We start from the raw sequence: 23,768 nt of genomic DNA, 5'->3' as shown, positions 1-23,768 counted from the left end.
AGAGAAAACAGGATTTCCTACAGGATATGAGGTATAGGAGCTTCAACATGACTCCAAGGGATTTTGGCCCGAACAACTGGAAGAACTGGAAGTGCCACCGAAACTGGGAAAGCTGCATGTGACACAGGTTTGGGAGGAAATAGTCTATATTTTTAAAAGTATTGAGTTTCAGGTAGCAGCTGTTGGAGTTCAGGAGACAGATCCAGCACAAAGATACATATTGGGGAATCACTGGTATAGAAACGGTACTTTAAAGTCAGGAACCTGGGTGAGACGCTCAGGGGAATGCTTGCAGCTCAGGACTGAGGCCTGGGACAATCCCCAGAAGGCTGAAGAAGAGGCTCCAGCACACAAGTAGAAGCCAAGCAAGAAGGGAAGAGGAGACGCAACAAGTAAAGGGGATCTTGTCAAGTGAAACACATGCATCCAACGAAGAGGCAATGATCACAAGTCACAGATTCATCTACAGAATGGTGTGACCTGGGAATCGCTGATGACCTTGACAAAAGCAGTTGTGGTGAAGAGCAGCTGAGTGATGGAGACAGGTAAGGTACTCTCCTTAGGTATGTTATGTCTCAGAAAAAAGAAAAAAAGAAAAAAAAGAAAAGAAAAAAAAAAGAAAAAGAAAAACAACACTTGCAAGGGAAGGGAAAATTTAGAGAGCCTTGGGAAACAGGGAACTCTTTCAAGAAGTTTTATAGGGAAAAAGAAAGAGAAGAGGAAGATGGGTAACAGAGTCAGGAGAAAGATTTTTTAAATGATAAAAATAGGGGTGCCTGGGTGGCTCAGGTCATGATCCTGGGGTCCTGGGATCAAGACCCACATCCAGCTCCCTGCATTAGTCTGCTTCTCCCTCTGCATATGTCTCTGCCTTTTCTCAGTGTCTCTCATGAATAAATAAATAATCTAAAAAAAAAAGATAAAAAGATAAAAACAGCAGCATGTGTGTATGATCTCGAGATGATCCAGAAGAGGAAGAAAAATTGATTTAAGAAAGGAAAACTTTATAGAGTAATGGAGAGATGAAATCCAGTGCCCAAGCAGGAGATTTCAATTAGACATGACCAGGGCAGCATATGCATAAGAGCGAATGGACTAGGGACTATGGTAGGACCATCTGGCAGCACTGAGATGCCACTGGAGGTAGGAGTCATGAAAATGAGACCAGCCCAAGAGTCTGGTAGTGTTCTCCAGCTACTTGCAGACACAGGCTATGGGGGAGGAGTAGGAGACTCCATATCATCGGTGTATGCCTTTTTTTTTTAATCTTCTCCAGTATCTCTCTCTAAATAATCTAATCAAGTGTCTCTCCCATTTTAAAAGCATCCAATGGCGTCCCAGTGCCAAAGTCCAAACTCTGAACGCTGCCCACCCTCCCAAGCTGACCACACCCTTCCACCCCAAGCCTCGCAAAACTCTAACTACACTGAGCCATTTGTATCTGCTAATTTTCATAAGCCCAATAGTTTCTAACACACAAGAGATGACTACAAAACCTGCAAAAGTCAGAAGCCAATACTAGGCACTTCTTTGATCATTACATCTTATACAACTAGTTATCTTTTACAGTTTACAAATATTTTTACTTTACAAATCACAAAAGTCAATAAGCCAAACTGCTAATGTAGCTATACTCTAGACACACATATTCCCATGTCCATAATATTATATAATGCCCATTTCACAGATGAGGAGAGGCTCAGCAAAGGCATGTGTTGAGTCTAAGATCACACAGCCTTCAAGGAAGCCTAAATAAATACGGCTTCCTCCAAAGTTACACTATCCCTCTCACTGATGTTGCCCACGAAATGCATAAACAACTCAGATGTAGAAGTCCATGATTCTATTTGAATGAGAATCTACCTCCCAAGACACACAAAGATTTATCCAATTTTATGCAAATTTCCCCTAGTTCCTATTGGCTCAATCATCACTGTCCAAATATCCCATGTGATCCTGAAAAAGCTCAAGCAGCAAAGCTTCTTGCTTCCAGAGGACTTACTTACAGGTAAGTTAGGAGGTAGTTTTCTGGTGGTCTGTCACGGATCCTCCCTCAAAGGTTCTTATGGAGAAAGACAACTTTCTCCCAGCATTCCAGTCTTTATCTCTTTGCCACACCCTCACAAAGTCAAACTTCTCCAGTCTCCCAATCTTTTTTGCTGAAATTGATCTATTTACTAACTTGCAAAGATTATAAGAGATGTTAGTGTGCTGGAACAGTATTTGTTCTCTGCTAGGACGTGTTTAAAAGATGCAGCACAGATCTTGGTGTTAGGTCAGGCTCCAAGCCTGGAAAGCCATATAGACTGCTTACACATGAAGGGACCCTAGTTGGGGGCCAAACCCCTCAGTTTACAGATGAATAAAATGAAGAACAAAAAGTGGAAGGGTGTGGGACCCATAGAGGTAACTTGGGGCAGATGCAGTAGTGAGAGCTTTACCTACTCTATTATTCTTGTCACTCAACAAATGTTATTTCACCAAGTATTTATTGAGCACCCATGCTAAGCAATGGAACATTCTAAGTACATAAAGTGAATCTCCAGTCTCTGCCCTGGGAAGTTTAGGAAAACAAGCTGCCAGCTTTAATTTTTTTTTAATTTTATTCATTTATTCATGAGAGACACAAATAAAGAGGCAGAGACATAGGCAGAGGGGGAAGCAGGCTCCCTGGAGGAGGAGCCTGATGCAGGACTCGATCCCAGGACCCTGGGATATGACCTGAGCCAAAGGCAGACACTCAACCACTGCGCCACCCAGGTGCCCCAAGCTGTCACCTTTAACAAGAGAGAAGTAGAGCTATACTATGCTCCAATATAATTTATGTATTCATCTTTCAGATGTTAATAACATGCCAATTGAGACTCAGAGGTTTGAAGTCATGTATGACAAGGATGTCAGAAAGCTAGATGTGAACCAAACTCCCACTTAAACAGCTAGGGGGCACTATTTGTGTAAAGCAGAATGTTTCCCCAAGACCTTATGAAATTATGGGAGGGGGGGTTATTTTGTTTTGTTTTGCCTGAAACTAAAACAATGTCATCTACTTAAAAACAATGACATCACAGATTTGTTTTTGGATCGAAACTTTTAGTTTTCACCTGTCTTGATACACAATCACATGATCTTGAGATGTTTCATTCACATCCATTTTAGGGGAGATGGGGGATCAGAGGCAGGTAATGGCATTGGGCTTTTGTCAGACACGTTTAGGGTAGTTTCCAAAAGGACTCTACTCTCCTAAACCAAGACCATTGCAAGACTCCAGCATCAAGTTAAATAAACTACCTGTGCTAGTATCAATTAGACAAAATATACACTAAGTTCTGTCAAAACCCTTGGCAAGGCACTTTGTTGGTGGTAGGCATTGCAAATTTCCAATAATATTGGAACACTCTGTTCATTAATGATATACTTTGATAAAGTGTCAACATTTTATTGGAACACTCATGTGGAACTGTTTCCAAGAAGTATTAAGTGGGGGAAAAAAAACTTCACACAATAATCTACTTCATAGAAACCCATTTTTGTAAAAACACTGTGACCAAATGGCAACATACATGTATGTCTGTGTATCTACATGGCAAAGTTGTGGCAAAGGAGATGGGGATACCCATGCAACACGTTCAGAGTGTCCTTTCTGCTAGGAAGGCAAGCAGAGCCAAAGGGGACTTTCAGTTTAAGGCTATGTATATATCATTTCAGTATTTTTTTTTAATCTGAGAGAGAGAGATAACAAGTATCAGGAGGGGGAGTGGGACAGAGGGAGAGGGATAAGCAGACGCCCCGCTGAGCAGGGATAAGGGACTCAATCTCAGGACCCCTGGGATCATGACCTGAGCCAAAGGCAGACACTTAACCGACTGAGCCACCCAGGCACCCTCATTTCAGTAATTTAAGACAAGAATGTACCAGTGTACTGCTTATATAATGTATGTAAAATGTTTTAACTACAGAAAAAAATCCCAAAAGCAAGCAGGTTTCTAAACTGTGTGTTCTTACAAAACTGGAAGTCTTCTACGTTCATGCAACATATTTTTCACAACCTAATTACAATCATCCTTCTCTTTATCCCAGATGGGGGAAAAAAAGCAGCTTAAGTTGCCTAAAGCCACATTCAGACATCACCAAGCACCTAGGAAGAGGGCAGATTATGAAATAATGCTTTAATCAATATACAAGTGCTTACACTGTAGAGCACATGTTTTTCTACAAAATACAAAATACATTAAGTCACTATATCCTCACTCAGGCAGTCTGCTGCTAGAATCTATGACACCTGTATCACTTCATGCATTCACCCAATTAGTATTTATTGAGTACCTGCTATGTATCAGGCCATCTTTATTTTATGAGAGCCACTTGGAATTTTATAGAATTCAATTAAGGAAGTGGTAAAGACAAGGAATGGTATTCCCAGGAAACAGGGAGAAAATGGAGACATTCCAAAAAATGCTTTTCTCTATCATTCAGAATCTAGTAGACAGATCTGCTGTATGCTTATTGTCTTTCATTGTAAGTAGTTGCTTGGCTATGGGGCTGCTCTGATGAACTCTGACTTCCTTGAAGGAAAAACTTACAAACCTTTGTTTCTGTGGCACCTGTATCATGGCTTGAGCAGGCCCGGATTCATTCTGCCAGTCAGTCTACAAATGCTTACTTGGCACCTGCAAAGAGCCAAGTATTGTACTTGGCATCTGTGATAGAAGATGAAGAATAGAACACTTCACAGTTGAGCATTGGGGAAGACATATCATGCACACACACACAAAAAAATGTAAACAAGGGAATCTCCAACTCAAACTATGTAGGAAGTAAACTAGACGAATGCTAGGCAGGTTGGTACTTTAGATTGGGTGGTCAGAGAAGCCCTCAGATGACATTTAACCAATAAAGTTGAGGAAGGGAGCTCTGCAAATGGTCTGAGAGGAGTATTCCAAATAGAGGGAACAATTCCACTGAACAGGCACTGGAACCAGAGAGAACTTAGTATATTCTGGAAGCAGAAAGGAGACCAGTGTGGCTGTAGTAGAGTGAATAAGAGGTTGGTAAGATCAGAAAAAATCCAGTCCCAGGGGAAATTGTTGAAAGGTTTCAAATAATAGAGCAAATGAACCTGGTTGATGACTTTAACAAAGGAAAAGAAAATACTTCAGGTGTTGTGTAAGGAGAATGAATTCTTAGGCAAGCAAAAGTGGAATGGGGGATACCAATAGGTAGCTATTCATGGGATGGATGAGTGGATGCATGGATGGAATGAAGAAAGGGAGGAAGAAAAGGAGGAAGAAGGGAGAGAGGAAGAGAAAGAAAAGAAGGAAATGAATGAATGAATAATAACTGTGATTATAAAGGAGCAAGGTCTATGTATTTTTAGCTTACATTAGTTCTTAAGTCAAATTCCAAAAAAAAACAAAAATTATTTTGAGATAAAGGAACATTGTTGGAGTAAATAGTTTTATAAAATGATTGTCTTGAGAAAGATAATATACATTTAGCAATAAAATGGCATATCTTTAAAAATAGTGTTCTATAGTTATAATACTTGAAACACAATCATAACTTTTGATACAGTCCCATATCTAGAACTCTGTGCCTTGGAAGTACACAAACACAGATTTTTGTGTAAAGGATATTTCTTATTTTAAATGAAAAAAAAAACTAAATATCTCTGCCTGAGGAAATGATCTAATGGATTATGCACATTTGTTCTACTTAATACTACACAGTTCTCTGAATGAATGCTTTTATCCCATATAATCAGACATGGACTGATGGCCTTCTATAAACAGTGGAAAAAGTAAGTTACAATTTGTGTCTTTGTGTGTATATAAAAGAGAATAGGGAATGGTCAAGAACTGTACTAATACTGTAGCCAGTAGCCACATGTGGCTATGGAGCACTTAAAAAGCAACTAGTCAGAAATGTTATATGTTCTAAATAAAAAAATACTGACTGGATTTTGAAGCATAAAATGGAAAAAAGGAATCCATTAATGATGTTTATATTTATTCTACATTAAAATACTTTAGATGGGTGAGTTTAAAAATCTATTAAAAACGCACTTCACCTGTTTATCTTTTTGCAACTTTTTTTTTTTTTTTTAATGATAGCCACACACACACACACACACAGAGAGAGAGAGAGAGAGAGAGGCAGAGACACAGGCAGAGGGAGAAGCAGGCTCCATGCACCGGGAGCCCTATGTGGGATTCAATCCCAGGTCTCCAGGATTGTGCCCTGGGCCAAAGGCAGGTGCTAAACCGCTGCGCCACCCAGAGATCTCTGTTTCTTATCTTTTTGATTGTGGCTAGTAGAAATTTTTAAATTACCCATGTGGCTCTTGTTGTATTTCTACTAGATGGTGCTAGCTGAAAAGAATGAAGCAATAACACTGATTATTCCTGGGGAATAGGATTGGGGAGAAATTTTTATAAGGAGGACAGGAAATGGGGACAATGACCTTTAACCTAAACTCTATTTATCAAAAACCATTTAATTTAAAATTTTAAAAATAAAGAACAGAATTCCAAAATCTGGAATTAGTAGTTAATAGTATTGTAGTTAATAGTGTTGTACCAACGTTAATGTCTTGGTTTGGACAAATGTACCATTGGTTACATAAGCTATTAACATTAGGGGAAACTGGTGAATGAATATAGGAACTCTCTGTACTATAATTGCAATTTATCTGTAATTCCTGAAGTAATTCAAAATAAAAGAGTTAAAAAGCAACAAGGGAATCAAAGCAGTCTAACAAGATCTGAGTCTTCCACTTCGTAGAGATTCTTAATACTCTAAGACTCCAAATCCACTGCCCCAGAATGCCCCTTGTAAATACATTTACTTGAAATAAGGCAGCTAGGATAGTGTCGTATTTCTTAGTTTTTACCTGAGATTCCATTTGTTTGGATGACTCTTTTCTCCCACGGTGATTAGAAGTTATTTGGCTGCTGTTTACATAATAGGATTTCTTGCTGAAGTCCGATGGTTACAGGGGAGATTGATGGAAGGCACCACTCCTCCCACCCCCCAAGAACCTTCCAGAGACCTAGGCAGCTGGCAGCTTTTAAGCTCCTTCCCCTTGGATCCCTACTTTAACCTTCAGATTCAGCCAATTCTAAGGTCAAGAGATTTTTGCTAAGACCTAGTGGTGAACTTTAGGATAAAGAAATGAATTTTAAAAATCTATATTACAATATAGCTATATATACTAAAGTATATAGTCTATTTGTTACAATATAACAAAACTGTGGGAAACAACCTTCCCCCTGATGTGTTTTCTGAACGAGAAGGAAATTCAGCATACAATTGATCAGTAATGGTAAGTGAAACAGCAAGTGAAATTTAAAATAAATTAGATACAGATGTATAGATTATGGATATTTCAGAACTGACCAAAAGAAGGTAAACGCTGCATTAGAGTATAAAATATTTCTATTTTACGTGAAATACATTCAAAATGAGTGAAAAAGTATCAACACAAAATGTAGAAATTACAAAGGACAAGGTATCAACTTATCACAAAGCAGGTTATAAGTATAGAGTATAAACTATATTGAAATATTTTCCAAAAGTGACCCACCCACAGAACAATTACATTAAAATAATGTGCACATTTAAACAGATGTCCCACTATCACCACACATGAATAGCTTAAATAATCATTAAAAAAAAAACAACTCAATTCACTGGTTTCTCTGGAAAAGGACTCACACCATAAGCAGAAGGAATTTGAACAAGAATTCACAAAAGATTATCACTGCTATGAGTAAATGAGTGACTTGGAATGACCTAATTATAGTCACCATTACTGAAAAAAAAAAAAAAAGACACAGAGGATCTACAAGCCTGAAACATTTCTGACTCATACTGCTTCTCGGCACAGATTTTCCACTGAAAATGGACTAAAATCTGAGCTCTCTTCAGGCTTGAGAACCTTTCAACCAAATGATCCAGGTGCCCCTTTTTTTCCTCCACTTCCCAACTGAGTCCCAGAAAAAGATGGTGGAAAAAAATCTTAAAAATTGCTGCTCTAGGGCATCTATCTATACTTATCTCCGAAAAGATCCAGACTTTCTGAATAGAAACTGGAGACAAAATTGTGTTCAGTTTAATTTTTTGAATTTATATTTAAATGAGAATTTTTTAAAAATTTTTTTATTTATTGATGAGAGACCCAGAGAGAGGCAGAGACACAGGCAGAGGGAGAAGCAGGCTCCCTGCGGGGAGCCTGATGAGGGACTTGATTCCAGGACCCCAGGATCATGCAACAGAGCCACCCAGTGCCCCAAAATGAGAATTAAGTTTAAATAAGAAGAGGCATGAGGGGATACCCAAAAATCAACTAATGGGGGATTGGACTGCTTGGAACTTCTGTCTAGGAAATTCCAAATCTAGAAGTGATATGCAAACATAACATGGTAAGACCTTACCTTTGCAGTTCAAAAAGGCCAGGGAGCCCCTTCTTGTCCTGTGGGTCTCCCCACAGGAGAGTTTGGGAGGAAAAATCCTAAGAGCAAGCCACACATTCAGTCTTATTACACCGTTTTTAATTAAGTTACCATGTATCTCCTGGGCTCTTTGTAGTAGCTTTGCAGGGTTAATGTTCCCCTTTCTGCCAACATCCCCCTTCCAGATAATTGACCTAGAGTAGATCCTACTCTGAAAACCAGGATTCCAGTCCTGGCTTAATGGCAGCCTTGACCTTGAAACTAACTTATTCTAGTCTTTATTTCTTTCTATGATGAGGAAGGCAGGCAGGAAAATATTCCTATAATGCTTAAATCAGTTTTTTATTACAAAAGAAATTACTCAAACAATCATAAAAGCACATAAAAAGACAAAGCAGAATCCTGTCTCATGACCATTGGCCCCTATGGGGTAGCCATATTAATTTTGTAATACTCTTCCAGATTTTTTTTAAGGAAAATGAAAAAATTGCATCAACTACATACACCGTTCCAAATTTTTATATTTCTTTTGTTAACAGTATAACATTCTCCTTTGACAAATTATATAAGCTCCACGAGAGTAGGGATTTTGTCTACTTCTGTCACTGCTGTATTTCTAGGGACTAGAACACTGTATAGAACAAAGGTGCCAATAAATGCTCACTGACTGGATGAATGGAACGGATCCTCCTTACCATCAGATCAACTACAGGTTCTGTGGGGTTCAAGGATATGTGTATTTGGTCTCTCTCTATGGTCTCAGCACCAGAGCACCTGGCACATAGTAGACACTCAAATATTCATTGAATTAGCAAAACTAATTCATTGAATTAGCTCAATGATGAAACCACTTAATTCCTTTTAACTACACCAGCATGTTGACATCACAATAATCAACTATGCTCCCGTTGATGAAATAAGTCTTTCACAAACATGGTTGCAATGATCATCCTGTATACATTACCCTTGTTTAAATATCTTTGTAGAATGAGAATCTCTGTGGGGGAAACCATTGAGCTGGGCTCAAGATGTTCTGAAGTCCCTTCCCTCTAGAATTTCATAACTTTAAAACACAATTTTTCATCTTGTATGAGAGCTGCTACCTATAATTTTGCAAAATAATCTCCCTTATATAGCTTCCAGTACAACACCAGTACTTCCCAACTATCTAAATGCAGCCAGAACATTATAACTCACACAAGACTGCCAGAAAGACTCCTAGAAACAAACAAGCTGCCTACATCCGTGGTGACCAACATTTTCTGCATACAGCATGGTAGCAGTTGGTTATTACCTGGAGAGGGGCAGTTCTCAAACAGATTTTTATTATTGATTCTTTATATGCTGAGAAGGCTCAACAGGAAGGGGGACATAGGGGCACCTGGGTGGCTAACTCGGTTAAGTGTCCAACTCACTTAAATCAGTTTTTTATTACAAAAATTGTAATTGAGTAATTGAGATCAGGGTTGTGAGATCAAGCCCCACATCAGCCTACATGCTGGGCATGGAGACTGCTTAGGATTCTCTCTCTCCCTCTCTTTCTGCACCTCTCCAAAAAGAGAAAGAGAGAGAGAAGAGAAAACAAGAAAAAAGGAAGGGGGACACAGACAAGAGGCTGTAACAGACTTCCAAAGACCTGAACTAGGGGATGAGGCAAGAAATAAACATCACTTTGAACTAGGTAAGAGCAGATATGGGAGCTTAGAAGTTATCTATGTATTCTCTAAGAAGAGCTCTATCTAAGCTCTGCAACAGAAAAGGCTTTCCAGAAGCCTACCTTTCTCCTTATGTTTTTTCACTCCAAGATATTTAGTAAATTTCTATGGTGTTTGAGAGCTGTGTCAGGCACTGGGCAAGCAACAAATAAGCAAGACAAATCAAGTCACCACCACCTTGAAATTGAAGCTTCAGGCTTTCTGTAAAAGGACTGGATGCTGATAACAGAGATTGCTGGAGCCCTTTGCCTTCTTTCCACCAGAATTTGTGTCCCAGTCACCACTTCTTCTTCTGTGAAAAACAGAGCTCCAGTTCTCTCCATGAATGGAGAAGTTGCTTGGAGATATTTCCTGTTGAGAGTGTGCCCCGGGCAAAACTTGGCAACACATCAAGAGCACGCTTCCTTTTTCTCTAGGAGCTCCTGCCACATCACAGAACTTGCTGGGCAGTTTACCTAACTGTCAAGGCAGAGCTCTGCAGTGGCATTTACTGTTAAAGAATCAAAATTCAGAGAAGTAGAAGTCTTGAGACTCAGAGAGAACATTCAAGATCAACTACTCCTCCTCCAGTAGCTTATTTTTATAGGTCACAGATCTCTGAAAACCAGTGGTCCCTTTCGACTTTCTGTCCCAAAAAGACATGCACATATCTCAACACATAATTTTCTCTATATTTTCAGGAGCTTTGTGGATACATTGTGTGACTGATTTTCCTAGAATTTCAGGGACCATATATTAAGAATTCCTACTCCATGTAAGAACCCATTTGAGCTCTAATGCCCCAATTAGCAGTCTCTGAGTTGGGTGGCCCTAGTGGCTGAAAGACAGAGGTGCTGTTATGCCTAAGTACAGTGCAGGGCACAACATTTTTTCCTCCCTACAGGAGCTAATTATCTTCAGAAAATATAAAAACTCTGTTCAGTGGCTGTGGACAGAGCCTCTAAAACCAATCAGCTGACACATTTCATAGTTTTCAAAGATGATGCACCACACTCAAAAATGATGTAGTAGGATCTGGTGGCATTTAGAGGGTTAGACCTCCGAGTTGTCAGGATTGCTGCTCACTGTTGACATAGCAGTAGTATTCATAGGGATCTTCCATTTCATATATGTTCTCCTCAATGATGTAGATGTTTTCCTGTGAGCGCATTCCTTCTGCTCCCGTATTTGCTAACCCCAAGGGAGAGGGGTTGGCCAAAGTGACGAGGCTGTGGAAATAAATGTTGCAGTTGCGTAAAGCATCTCCTGGGCAGCACAGAATAGAGTTAAAAGAACAGGCTTGGCTGAAGAGACCACAAACAAATGTAGTACATGATCCTTGATCAGGTCCTGACTAGGAGGAAAAGACCATAAAACAGCAAATAAATAATTTGTGGAACAATTGAGGAGATTTGAATTCATCTTAATTTTCCTTTTTTTTTTTTTTTAAAGATTTTTATTTGTTTGACAGAGAGAGAGAACACAAGCAGGAGGAGCAGTAAGCAGAGGGAGAAGTAGACTCCCTGCTGAGCAGGGAGCCCCATGCTGGCCTCTATCCCAGGACCCCGGGATAATGACTTGAGCCCAAGGCAGACTCTTAACCTACTGAGCCACCCAGGGGCCCCATCTTAATTTTCTTAAGTATAAAAATGACATTGTATTATAAGAAGGGACAAATTGAAATGTCCAGATGCCTGAAATGTCCTTACAAATAGGCCAAGAAAAACCTCTGTATATAAACAGAGAAACAGACCAAACAAGTATGTCAAAATGTTAAATCATGAGTTTTGTTGAAGGGTTCTATTGTTTCTTGTACTGTTACTTCAGTTCTTCTGTGGGCTTGAGCAATTTCAAAAAGAAAAAAAAAAAAACATGAGTATGTTATGGATCTGATCAGACTTGAGTTTGAATTCTGTCTCTGTCTTTTACCAGCCATGACCTTGAGTATATTGGGTGGTTCATTGTTTCTTTTTTCATTCACTTAATCAAGAAATATTTAGTGTGTTATACACTGTTCTAGGAAGCAAGAAATGCTGCAGTTAGAAATACACAAAAATCCCTTGGAGGATGTTAGTAAACTTTGTGTCTCAGTATTCTCATCTATAAAATGGGAATAATAAGCATTCTGTTTCATAGGGCTGCTATAAGGGGTGTTTTTGCACTCAATCACTCAATCATCAGATATTTAACTACTAAGCATCACATGCCTTATCAGGGGATAGACATACTAAAGTGGCAACAAGATTGCAATATAATAGACCAGTAGATCTCAACCCTGTTGCCACATAGAATCACCTAGAAAAGTTTAGACAAACACCTTTGCTTGGTTCACGTCCTCAAAGATTCTGATTTATGTGCTCTGGCATTGGCAATAATATGTTCAAGTGCCCTAGGTGATTCTTATAGGCACCCAAGTTAAGAATGCCTGGGCTGAGCTATAAAAGCCCTTGAGAGTAGATCTGGATTTCTTGCTCACTTTTTGTAACCCAATGCCCAGCCTCGAGCCTAAATGTAGCTCAATTTCTGGAAGGGTCAGTTCATTGTAAAAAAAAGTATTGATATACAAATAAGCATTTCCTATTAATAGCAAGATGAGTTCTGTACTTTAAGAAATAAAGCTAGAGAAATCAGAAAGTAAAACAGAGGAGTGTGTTTAATTGGCATTGCATTAATCTAAGTAAGCCTAAGGTAAAAAGAAGTATAAGTTTAAAACCTAGGGCAGGACTTCTAAAAGCAAAGCCATATTATAGTAGGGGCCTCTAAGATTCACACCTTCTCCTACCCCATCCATTATTCTTACCTTGAATTCTGTAACTTCTCTTTGCTATATGAATACCCTAGGTAAAAGGTAGAAGAAAAGTCAATTAAAAATGCTCTCATTAAAAAAAAGGTCTCATAAAACAAATGAAATAAGAAATAAAATGAACTCTGGAGGCAAGGATTGTTTAGGGAAATCTGGTTTCCCTTTGGATTGTATTAAATCAAACTATCAGTGTATATCTTGATTCATTACATGAACTATGCTAGTAAGTAATAAAAATGCATCCCTTACATTCAGCAAATATATGAAGCATCTACTATGTGTCTGGTAGCATGCTGGGCACTACGGATACAAAAGTGAATTGTGAGCCGGACTTCTTAAAACTTATGTTCTAGTGAGGGAGGCATTTTTTTTTAAATATTTATTTATTTATTTATTTATTTATTTATTTATTTGAGAGAGAGTGTGTAAGCAAGACAGAGAGGGGACAAGCAGGGGTGAGGGGGTGCAGAGAGAAAGGGAGAAGCAGATTCCCCTCTGAGGAGGGAGCCAGTGAGGGGCTGGATCCCAGGACTCTGTGGCATTTGCTTAATGACTGAGCCACCCAGGTGCCCCTGAGGGAGGTATTTAAAATAATAGTTTCTTATTGTGAAACCAACAATGTATTAGAACAGATGATTGAGAAGGTAGTCAGGAAAAAACTCTCAGAAGAGGTGAACTTTAAGCTCAGTTCTGTAAAAAGAGAATGTGTCACCAAGTGAAGAGCCAGGGGGAGAATTCAGGCAGAGAGAACCCCTGGTAAAGATGGTGGTGAGTTCCTGCAACTGAAAGTATGACTGAAATAAGAGAGTAGCCCAAGACAAGGTCTGAGATGTAGGCTGGGGCTAGCTCCAAAGTGCCTTTTAAGTCATAATCAAGATTTTGGATTTTACTCTAAGACCTATCAGAAATAATTGGAGAGCAGAAATATGAGAACTGATTGAATTTTTCCCCACATAGCAACTAGACCACTCGAGGGAATAGATTAAAAGGAGATATAAAAAAAAAATAGATTAAAACAAAGTATAAAAAAAATGAAAAGGTAAGTAGAGATCATGATGCCTCAGATCAGAGTAAGGTGATAACCAAGAGAGATGCAGAATAATGAATGGTTTTTACATATATTTTGGAGAAAGTCTGCAGGATCTGAAATTGGATTTTGTATTAGGAGGAAACAGGATTCAAGGATGGAAACAGGATTCAAGGATGGCCTCTGGCTTTCTGGCTTAAGCAACTAGATGGATGATAGTGAAAAGCTATGATGGGGAAGACCAGAGAGGCAGAAGTTGTGTTCTGGGAAGGTCAAATATAGACTCTAGACCTCCATTTTGAACATGTTAAATGTGGGAGACAGTGAAGTAGAGGAAGCAACTGTACAAACACTCCGAGTTGGAGCGGAAAATTAAGGGTGACATTTAAGTCTATGAAAATATAGATTATCACTTAGAAGGTGTAGAGAAAGGGAAAGGGCCAGCCCTGAGGAATATCAACATCTAAAATTCAAGCTGAAAAGGAAATAACAAAAATGATGAAAAGGCCAATAAAGTAGGAGAATGATGTTCTAGAAGCCCAGAGAAGGAACATCTTATAGAATGAGTGAGAGTCAATCTGGTTAAATATTGCTGAAAGATTGATTACAATGAAGAGTCAATCTGGTTAAATATTGCTGAAAGATTGATTACAATGAAGACAGAAGTGTCTACTGGATTTAGAAAATGAGGTCGTTGGTGATCTTGACTAAAACTATTTCCTCGGTGCTTCAGATGTAGAAGCTAGAGGATGGGTTAAAGAGTTCAGGAGATACAAAGTAGGAAAACTCATCTGAGAAATTTGCCTGTGAAAGAAAACAGAGAAATGAGAGTAGTTAACAAGCAATGTGTGAGTTAGAACATATTTTTATGCTAATGAAAAATAATAAATAGAAAGAGAGAGGTAGATGATTCTAGGGAAAGGGGTAAAAGGAAGAATGAAGTCTTGACTAAGGCAAAGGAGATGGAACAGGTCTTTGATACTTCATCAGATGAGTGAGAAATGAGGGAGGTTTGGGTAGTTCTGAGGTATGGATGCTGAGTGCACTAGAAAGATATAGGATTGCTGGTCATATTGCTGCCAGTTAATGGCTTTGATGTCATAACTTCAAATCCTGTCACCTTGCTTTTTAAGATTTTTTCTCCAGAAAAAAAAAAAAAAAAGACTTTTCTCCAGAAAAAAAAAAAAAAAAAAAAAAAAAAGATTTTTCTCCCTACTAGAGAAAAGATTGCAAATCAAACAGGACTTTCCCATCTGTTCTTCTAAGTAGCCATGTTTTTGGAGTAATATAGCTGTAGGTACAAAGTGCTAGACTTCTCTCATTCCTTATGAAACCTCACTTCAAACCTCTTTACACAAACTAGAATGGCCCCTAATATCCAGGCCATGACAGAACTCAAAAAGGAGTGAATGTTATTGCTCTTCATCAACCTGTAGACTTTACATTCATGTGATCAGTTCACGAATTCCCCTGCCTGACAGTAAACCCAGTAAGTGTGGATGGGGTAGCTTCTTTCTTTGAACAATCCATTTACAATAATGGCAGAACAGTATAATGGTGAAGAAGAGGAGAGTCTTGTCTTCAAACCCATATCTAATCAACTAACTGTATGACGTTGGGCAGCATGCTCATTCTCCACTTGGTAACTTAGAATAATAAAAACATTTCTCTCAGAAGAATAGTTATGAGGATTTAATGCACTTAAGACACTCATCAGCTTTAAGCCACACAACTAGGGTGACCAATTCATCCTGGTTTTCCCTTCACTATCCCAGTTTTAGCACTGGTATCCCACATCCTAGGAAACCTGTCAGTCCTGAGCAAATCTGGGACAGCTGGTCATCTGATATACAGTCCATGTTTAAGTATTAGTAGGAAAGGCTGCTAGAATGTACTAAGCTGCAGTATAAGGCCTTGGCCTCTGCCCTCAAAGGGAAGAGAGTATATCACAAAACAGTGTGTGAGACTTCTGGGGTGATGGCAATGTTTGGGTCTTGATTGTAGTGATAGTTTCCTGAATGTGATCTATGGAAGTTCATCAAGTTGAACATACTTTAAATATGCAGCTATAGTATATAAATCATACCTTATGAAGATTTTTAAAATAAAAATAACTTAGAAAACAATGTGTCTGTTGAGTGCCATGAAGGAACAAAAAAAATGTTTCAATCCTGGCCCATGACCCATTGGTAAAAGGATTTGCCACCCTCTCTAAAGACTTGTGCCTGAGGAGCAGATGAGTTAGGACAATGCACAGAAAGAAATTTTGTTGCTGTACTTCCCAATAAACCTAATTCATGAATTAAAGAAGTTTGTGTTCTTAGCAAAAGGCAAGAGACTAGGTGCTAGAATCAGCCTGCCTGGGTTTGAATTCCAGCTTTGCCTTTTATGGGGAAGAGGCTTACTCTCTCTCTTAGCTTCACTTTTCCTACATTATAAAATGGTGATAAATACTACCTACTGCATAAGATAGTGATGATAAAATGTACATAAAACATTTAGCACAATGCCTGCGTTTTACATGGTATTTGCTGAGTAAAAATTAGCTATTATTTTTGGTAGGTTTGGGAGGACACAGAGTATTCAGTGTAATCACCTTCAGGTACAAATATAAACTTATATCTAGGTTTGTGTTGACTCCTATATTTACACTTCCTTATCGGAGGGAGAGAGAAGCAACACCAACCAACTTACATGTGAGAATTAAAGCACCAATAATAAAAATGAGAGCCAGCCCAGCGGAGATCCCTGCTCCAATGTAGACGCCTAGTCTGGTGATCGCACCAGCATCTTCTAACTCATTAGCCAATGTGGGAATTTGCTATGGAAACAGAAACAGAATTGTAGCAAGTGGCCAGAGATCAGTTGTGTGGTCAGCAAGTCTCATGACTTGTGCATCAGACCATCCCCTTAACAGCACCACAGGAGTGCAGGGACCTTGAGACTACTCATGATCTGTCTCCTTCCAGGCAAGCCTCAAACCACCCAAAGAAAGGGATGAGCATACTCTTTCAGAGTTAGTAGGGAATAAAATATGCCACTTCTATGCTGTGGGGGCACAGGAGTCTTACCAATAAAATCTCCTCTCCAAATAAAAATGGGCTTTAGAATGGAACTCCCTTCATTCAAGGTCTCCTGGTGTTCCGGGGAGTTTCAGAGTGGTCTAAACTTGTGTCTGGTAGAGAAACCCCCACCTTCACAGAAAGACAGTGATTTAAGAGCCAGCCTTTGCAGCCAGACAATCCTGGGTTCAAATCCCAGCTCTGCCACCATTGTGCAGAGTTCTTGGGAAAATTAAGTGACAAGAGATGTAAAATGCTTGGCACAGGGGCTTGTATATAATAAATGCTTAAGCAGTGATAAGTATTATGGCTATTGCTCTAATCAGTTGAATTTTTTAACAGAGAAAATGCTTCTGCTTCCAAAATCTTAGTCTATGTTCCCCCTTTAAAAGCAATAATAGTCAACACTTCTAAAACAAGTCAAAGAAATCGAATCTTCCATTTATTCAATAAACATTTACAGCAGGAGTTCTATATGCAAGATACTGTGCATTAAATACTACAAACATACAGAGGCACTTAAGAGTCAGTCTTTGTTCAGGAAGAGGGGGAGGAACAAAGTGCTAAGCCTCAGTTGTGAATACACAAGTAGGGGACTTAGTCAAATGAGTGCAGACTCCTGGATACATCCCCAAAGAATTTTAAGTTGCTACTAAAGCTTGCTATCTAGGGGATTCCCTTTTACTCTGACAAGGTGGGAGATACTAAATTTGTGATTAATTAAAATATTGATTTATGTATAATTGGACATATAAATTCTTGGGTTAAAATATTCCTGACTGGAGTCTTGTCATACATAAATAAATTTAAACAATCTTTCTTATTAAAGTTGCCATAGAAATGAGAATAAATATACTCTAAGGAGCTAGAGGGTCTCTGAAACCTCCACAGTGGCATACAGTTGTGAAATACGAGAAAAGAGACAAGAGGGTAGTGCTTCTTGGTTTTGGTTCTCCAGCACTTACTATGTGCCAGTCACTTTATATGCATTACAATAGACCTATGCAATTAGAACTGTCATCATCAACATATTACAGCCAAGGGCTCTGAGGCTAAGGGAGATTAAGGCATTTTCCCCCTAGCAGAGAGCAAACAAGAAGGAAGACTAAAGCTGAACTTTCTTTTCTCTAAATTGAGCATGAGGTTAGTGCATGAGTGCACGCACGCGCACACACAAACATGCACACACGCACACACACAGTCACTTACAGTTTGTTTATCATGGAGGGCCACCAGTGTCTGTGTCTCTGCCATAAAGAGAAAAAATAACCAATAGAACAATCAAGAATGTTTTCTGTTATCTGACTTTTCTTTTTTTTTTTTTTTTTTTTTTTTTTGGCGCCCGAACAGGTCTGACTTTTCAAAAAAGTCGTAAAGATACCTAGAGTCCTATTTGTAATTAATTCAATATATACTCTTCACAAGGATTAATTGTGAGACTAACAAAATTTTCTTAACACTTGCAAATCAATTTTAGGGTGACCATATTTTTTTAACCAAATAACGAACCGGACTACTTAAGTTCCATGATGAGGAGACCTCTGTAAGAAAGACCTATGTTGAATATATGGTTCATTGTGTCCACAGGGCCCCAGTGGGGCTGCAAAATTCCAACAACATTAATTATACTCAAGCAGGCATTATATTGTAATTAGACTTTGAAAGATAACAAAAGTTAATTTTCTTGGAAAAGTTTACCATTTACTCATTAAGAGGGAGACAGGGTATTTAGTTGCCTAAAAATGAAAGTAATACAACCATGGCTATAATTTACCATGAGCAGATATTGTGCTAAATTCTTTGAGTAAAATATCTCATTTAGCATTCAAAACAATTATTCTGAAGTGAGTATTGTTAGCCTTGTCACACAGATGAAGAAGCTGAGAATTCAAAAGTGAAGGGACTTACTAAGGTCACACAGCTTAGTGAATAACTGAAATGGCCTTCTGGTTTAGGTGTGCATAGCTTCAAATATAAACTCCTATCTGAGCTGCCTTCAACAACCTTCACCTCAATACTGTCACTATCAAGCGGTCATATTACCTACTTGCCAGCTCCCCTTCTTTCCTTTTCATCCATTTATTTGTTCATCTGTCTAGCCACTTGATGAACATGTCAACAATCCTACTCCATGCCAGGCATGCGGTGCAGATCCACAAACGGTATGGGCACAGGCCCTGACCTCACAGACTCTACATTCTAAAAATCAATAGATTGTCAGCTTTGGGAAAATTAAAGATGTCTACTCATTTCTCTGGCTGAGTAAGAGGCTTTGAAACTTCTTAAATGTCATGGCCACTTTCTGGAAGCCTAAAAATCTAAATCCTTTCATAAAGAACTCCTGATTTAACAAACCATGATTTTAATATTAAAATTTTAATATTATCAGCCTAAAAATATTTTTAAAAAAAAGAGAGATTATCTTCCACTTACCTTTGCTCTTTTTAATGCCTAAAAGGAATTTGAAGTAGAAAAACCACATTGGTGGAACTGCTAAGTAAACACTGAATCTTAACCTCACATAAGATTTTCTAATATATACCCAGTTTCTGCTTCCCTAAAATTATTTTTCTTGGTCTAAATGGTAAGACTGACTTCTCCTTTAAAAAAAAATTCAATTAACAGTGAAAATAACCCAACAGTGCTCTATTTTATTGATTATCACAGCTTAACTTCACATAGATAGCTATCAACCAGGTGAGTGGGACAGTAAGAAAAATCTGCATTGGTTTTCCTAAAGAAACCAAGACTCGGTTGAAGTGGAGGTGGCAGTGGGGTGGGATGTGATGGTTTTAAAAATATATAAATCTATAGTTTACCATCTAGTACATATTACCTGCCAGACATGGTGCTTAGCACTTTATTTGCATAATATCTTTTAATCTTCACCACAATACGTAGGTACTATTATTTTTCTATTTTTCAGATGAAGAACCTGAGTCTCAGAGAGGTGCTTTGCTTAAGATCTCACAACGAGTAATTGGCAAACCTGAGATTCAAACCCAGTCTACCTCCAGAGCTAAGGACTCACCATGACCTAGTCCTGCTGCCTTCGGGTGGAAGAGACATTGCACTGTTTTGTGTTCAAGATATGTTTAGGAGCTTCCAAGACCCTTGGAACTTTTACTTGTTAAGGCTCCACTCCACTTTATAGCAAACATACTAAATGTACCCACATTCTACATTAAAGGAAAGGTTTGTATAACTACATACAAGTTGACCTACAGGGAAGTAATTGACATAATGTTACATATTATAGACAGGCCATTAAATAATAATTTTAATTTTTCATTTCATTTTCCTGTTTTGGAACTGTTGCCTTTTTGCTCCAATATTTTCTCAGAGTCCTTTGAAAAGCTCAGAGACTGTAGGTACTTTGCCAAATGCAAGAGCTGACCCCATCTTTGTTGCTCAAGAGGGAAGGAACCAACAGATAAAAACTAAAGGGAAAAGCAGCTGTTTTTGATATGGACAACTCTGAGGAAATGCCTCATGAGGAAGGTGTGTGAGCATTCAGTGAATGCCCATTTGGCTGTGACACTGTAAAGAACATTGGAGCACAGGATGGGAATGTGCTCATATAATAAACATGTGGTATGACTTGATTAAGCCACAATGTGGATTGTCATCTGGTTCTACCACATTTAATTTCTTCATTAATCGCATAAGAGATGTTGGCTGGCTACCAATCACTAAAGGATCACCAAAGATGAAACCATTAGAGAGCTGAAGTTAATACTTTCAATAATAACTAATACTGGAGTGCTTTCTGTGGGCTAGGTACTATGAGCCCTTTACATACATTACCACACTCAATTTTTATAATAATGGTATGCAATAGGTACTGGGATTACCCCCAATGTAGAAGTAAGGGAATTGAGCCTCAAAGAGTTTGAGCAATTTTGCTTTGACCTATAAAGCTAGTATGAAGATAATGGAACCCTGTTGCTGACATACTTAAACACAATCTCATTCTGCCTCCAGGTCTTACTGGTAATGTTAAAGATGATAACCAACATGTAATGAGTACATACTATAATCAAATACTGGGCTAAGCACTGGAGACACCGTTTCTTATTTAAATCTCATAAAGTGGGACTTAGGAGATTAAGATATGGGACGTACCTGTTATTACCCTCATCTTCCTGAATGTTAGACTACACCCCTCAGAGTATAAGAGGGACCAGGAATCTGACAGGAGCCATCTAAGATTAATCTCCCTGCTCAGTGTGACCTGTGGTCTGCTATTTTGTTGTTTTTTTTGTTTGTTTGTTTTTTATTTTATTTTTTTTTGTGGTCTGCTATTTTGACCCTATTTTCTCTTCCAGAGCAACATGGAAAAGTCCTGCTGAATTACTCAAAGAATGTAGCTGCTTCTTCTCAGGCTAGAATTGAAGATGCTGGGCTTCATTCCAGTTAAAAGAGATCCTTGAAATCATCTAATCCAACACCAAATAGGGACTGGAGCCAGTTCGTGACAAAGACATCCCCAGTCTGGGAGTCAATTAGAAAATAATGGCAATGTAACGAGTTTTTCATTAAGACTAAATTTATTTAATTTAAAAACATTTCTTTTTTTAACACAATAATGGCATTAGAATTTTTTTTCTTATTTGGCAAAATATGTAGATCACCAGAACTCTTGTTTTTGGATGGGGTGGGAATTTTACCAGGTTACAAAATCCAAAGTCTGTGAACCCTCTCCTTGAACAAACAAGAAGCAGAGATCCAGGGAAATGAAAGGTTTCAGCCCAGGTCACAGGGCTACTTGTGACTAATTCTGAATCTTAGCTCAGGGTTCCTTTTCCCAGCACAGGTTTGGGCCCATTACCCCCCGCCCCCACACACTATCTCATGTGCACAGGGACATTCATGCCTCCACTCAAACATTTTTCTCATCCCTTTCCCATATTCAAAATCCCCCAAACTCTAAAAACACCTGAAGTCTTGCTGCTACACCTCCTGTGTAATTACCTGAGCCATGTCCCTTGGTGGTGAGCATCAGTGGAAAGGGTGCAGTGAAGTCTCTCCATGGAGTCCAAGTAGCGATGACCTTGGCTAATATCAGAAACCAACATAAGAATGAGTCTCCTCTAAGAGCAGAGAACTTGTTCCAGGGAATCAAAGCAGAAAAAAATCTGAAGTGCAACAAATGAAGGGAAGCACCTGCCCAACTGCCAAATCTACCCAGATTCCTTCCTTGAGAGTGTATGACACTCTTAAAATGTTGGTTATAGGTGTGTTACAGTCATCATTGCCACAGTCTCATTGTTCATAATAGAACTAACAGCCACTCAAATGGCCACGCTAAATGTTTTTCATAAAGACCTCATAAAATCCTTCCAGTGGCTTCTGGCTTCTGTGATAGGTATTACCATACGTCATAGAAGAGGAGTTTACAGAGTTTAAATAACTTGCCGAAGATTACACAGATAGGTAAGAGGCAAAGTTGGATTTGAACTCAACTCCATCAGCCACACACTATATGCTCTATAAATCCCAAAATATGTGAGCATAGGCACCCTACTCCTCCCTACCCCACAGGGACACAATCAAGTGGTTCTCAATCTTGGCCATACAGGGAAGGGGGGGAAAGAATCATTTAAGGTAGACTATATAAAATCCCAGTGCTCAGGCTCTACCTGCTAGGATGCCAATGTATCTGGTTCAAGGGTGCGGACCAAGGAACTATGGGTTTTAAAAAGTTTTCCAGGTGATTCTAATGAGTAGTCAGGTTCTCAAACCACCAATCTTGACTTTTCCTCCCACTCTATAGATCCTGACGATGGTTTTAAAATAGGTGAAGGGAATTAAAAGTGGCTGGGCATTGCTGGTGGAGCCTGTTAAACTTTAGGTCTCAGAGACCCACCCTCAGGGCTGTAATTGGGGAGATCAGAAGTACTACCGGTTAGTATATTTAATATTACCTGCAGGTGATTTTATCCAAGAAGGAATGCAAACGTCCACTCACCCGGTTTGATGACCAACTCCAGGTTTGACTTTTTATCATTCATTAGGCCTGGGAATTGGATCCGGCAGCAATAGGTCCCACTGTCAGCTAGAGTCACATTCTCTATAGTCAAGGACACATCTCCTTTGTGGAAATTCCTCATTAGCCGGTATCTGTTGGATGTCTGATATTTCAAGTTCCTTCCATCTGTGCTGAGCACCGTATTATGACATTCAAACACAGGACAGGATCCCTTGCCCCAGCAGATAGGCACAAGATTCTCAGAAGTGGTTGGAGAGTAGGTGCAGGGAAGATCAGCATTCTGACCCACTTCAGCTACATATGCCCCTTCTGAAGACCCTGAATAAAGACGGAAAGAGAGCAAGACCCAAGCGATGAATGAGGTTGGGGATTTCAAGAAAACTGCAAGTAATGCCTTATAGAATAAAAGGGAAACCAGTGCTGCTGTCCTGGTTGGAAGATGATTCACTATGACAATGATTCTCAGACTTGAGTGGCATCAGAATCACTGGGAAGATGTATTTAAACACACATGGCTGGGCTCAACGGCTAGAGTTCCTAATTCAATAGGTCTGGGGTAGGGTATAAGAATTTGAATTTCTAGCAAGTTCCCAGGAGCTGTTGGCATGGCCGGTCTCAGAAACTCACTTTGAGAACCAATGCCCGAAGAGAGAATTGTGGTCCAGCCCTGTGAACACCAAAGGGCAAAGCTGATGGAAACAGATAATCAGAAAATGGGTCATTGTCAGCCAGTAAAACAG

At 39.1% G+C, this 23,768-nt stretch overlaps 1 protein-coding gene across 2 annotated transcripts in view; it reads right to left on the bottom strand.

Annotated features, from left to right (window-relative positions):
• Positions 1-7,416: 7,416 nt before the first annotated feature.
• The window catches only part of HAVCR2 (hepatitis A virus cellular receptor 2), a 37,423-nt gene continuing 21,071 nt past the window's right edge, over positions 7,417-23,768 (bottom strand). For both annotated transcript variants that reach the window (XM_026007958.2, XM_072756759.1), the window contains exons 5-10: positions 23,008-23,346; positions 22,011-22,094; positions 18,246-18,283; positions 16,669-16,795; positions 12,945-12,981; positions 7,417-11,373 (exon numbers count right to left, since the gene is read on the bottom strand). In XM_026007958.2, coding sequence (XP_025863743.1) covers positions 11,214-11,373; positions 12,945-12,981; positions 16,669-16,795; positions 18,246-18,283; positions 22,011-22,094; positions 23,008-23,346 — 785 coding nt within the window. In that variant the 3' untranslated portion in view covers positions 7,417-11,213. The remainder of the gene's footprint in view (positions 11,374-12,944; positions 12,982-16,668; positions 16,796-18,245; positions 18,284-22,010; positions 22,095-23,007; positions 23,347-23,768) is intronic.

The sequence above is a fragment of the Vulpes vulpes genome, chromosome 4 (assembly GCF_048418805.1).
Source record: "Vulpes vulpes isolate BD-2025 chromosome 4, VulVul3, whole genome shotgun sequence".
NCBI lineage: Eukaryota > Metazoa > Chordata > Mammalia > Carnivora > Canidae > Vulpes > Vulpes vulpes.
This window is presented reverse-complemented; position numbering and strand designations above follow the sequence as displayed.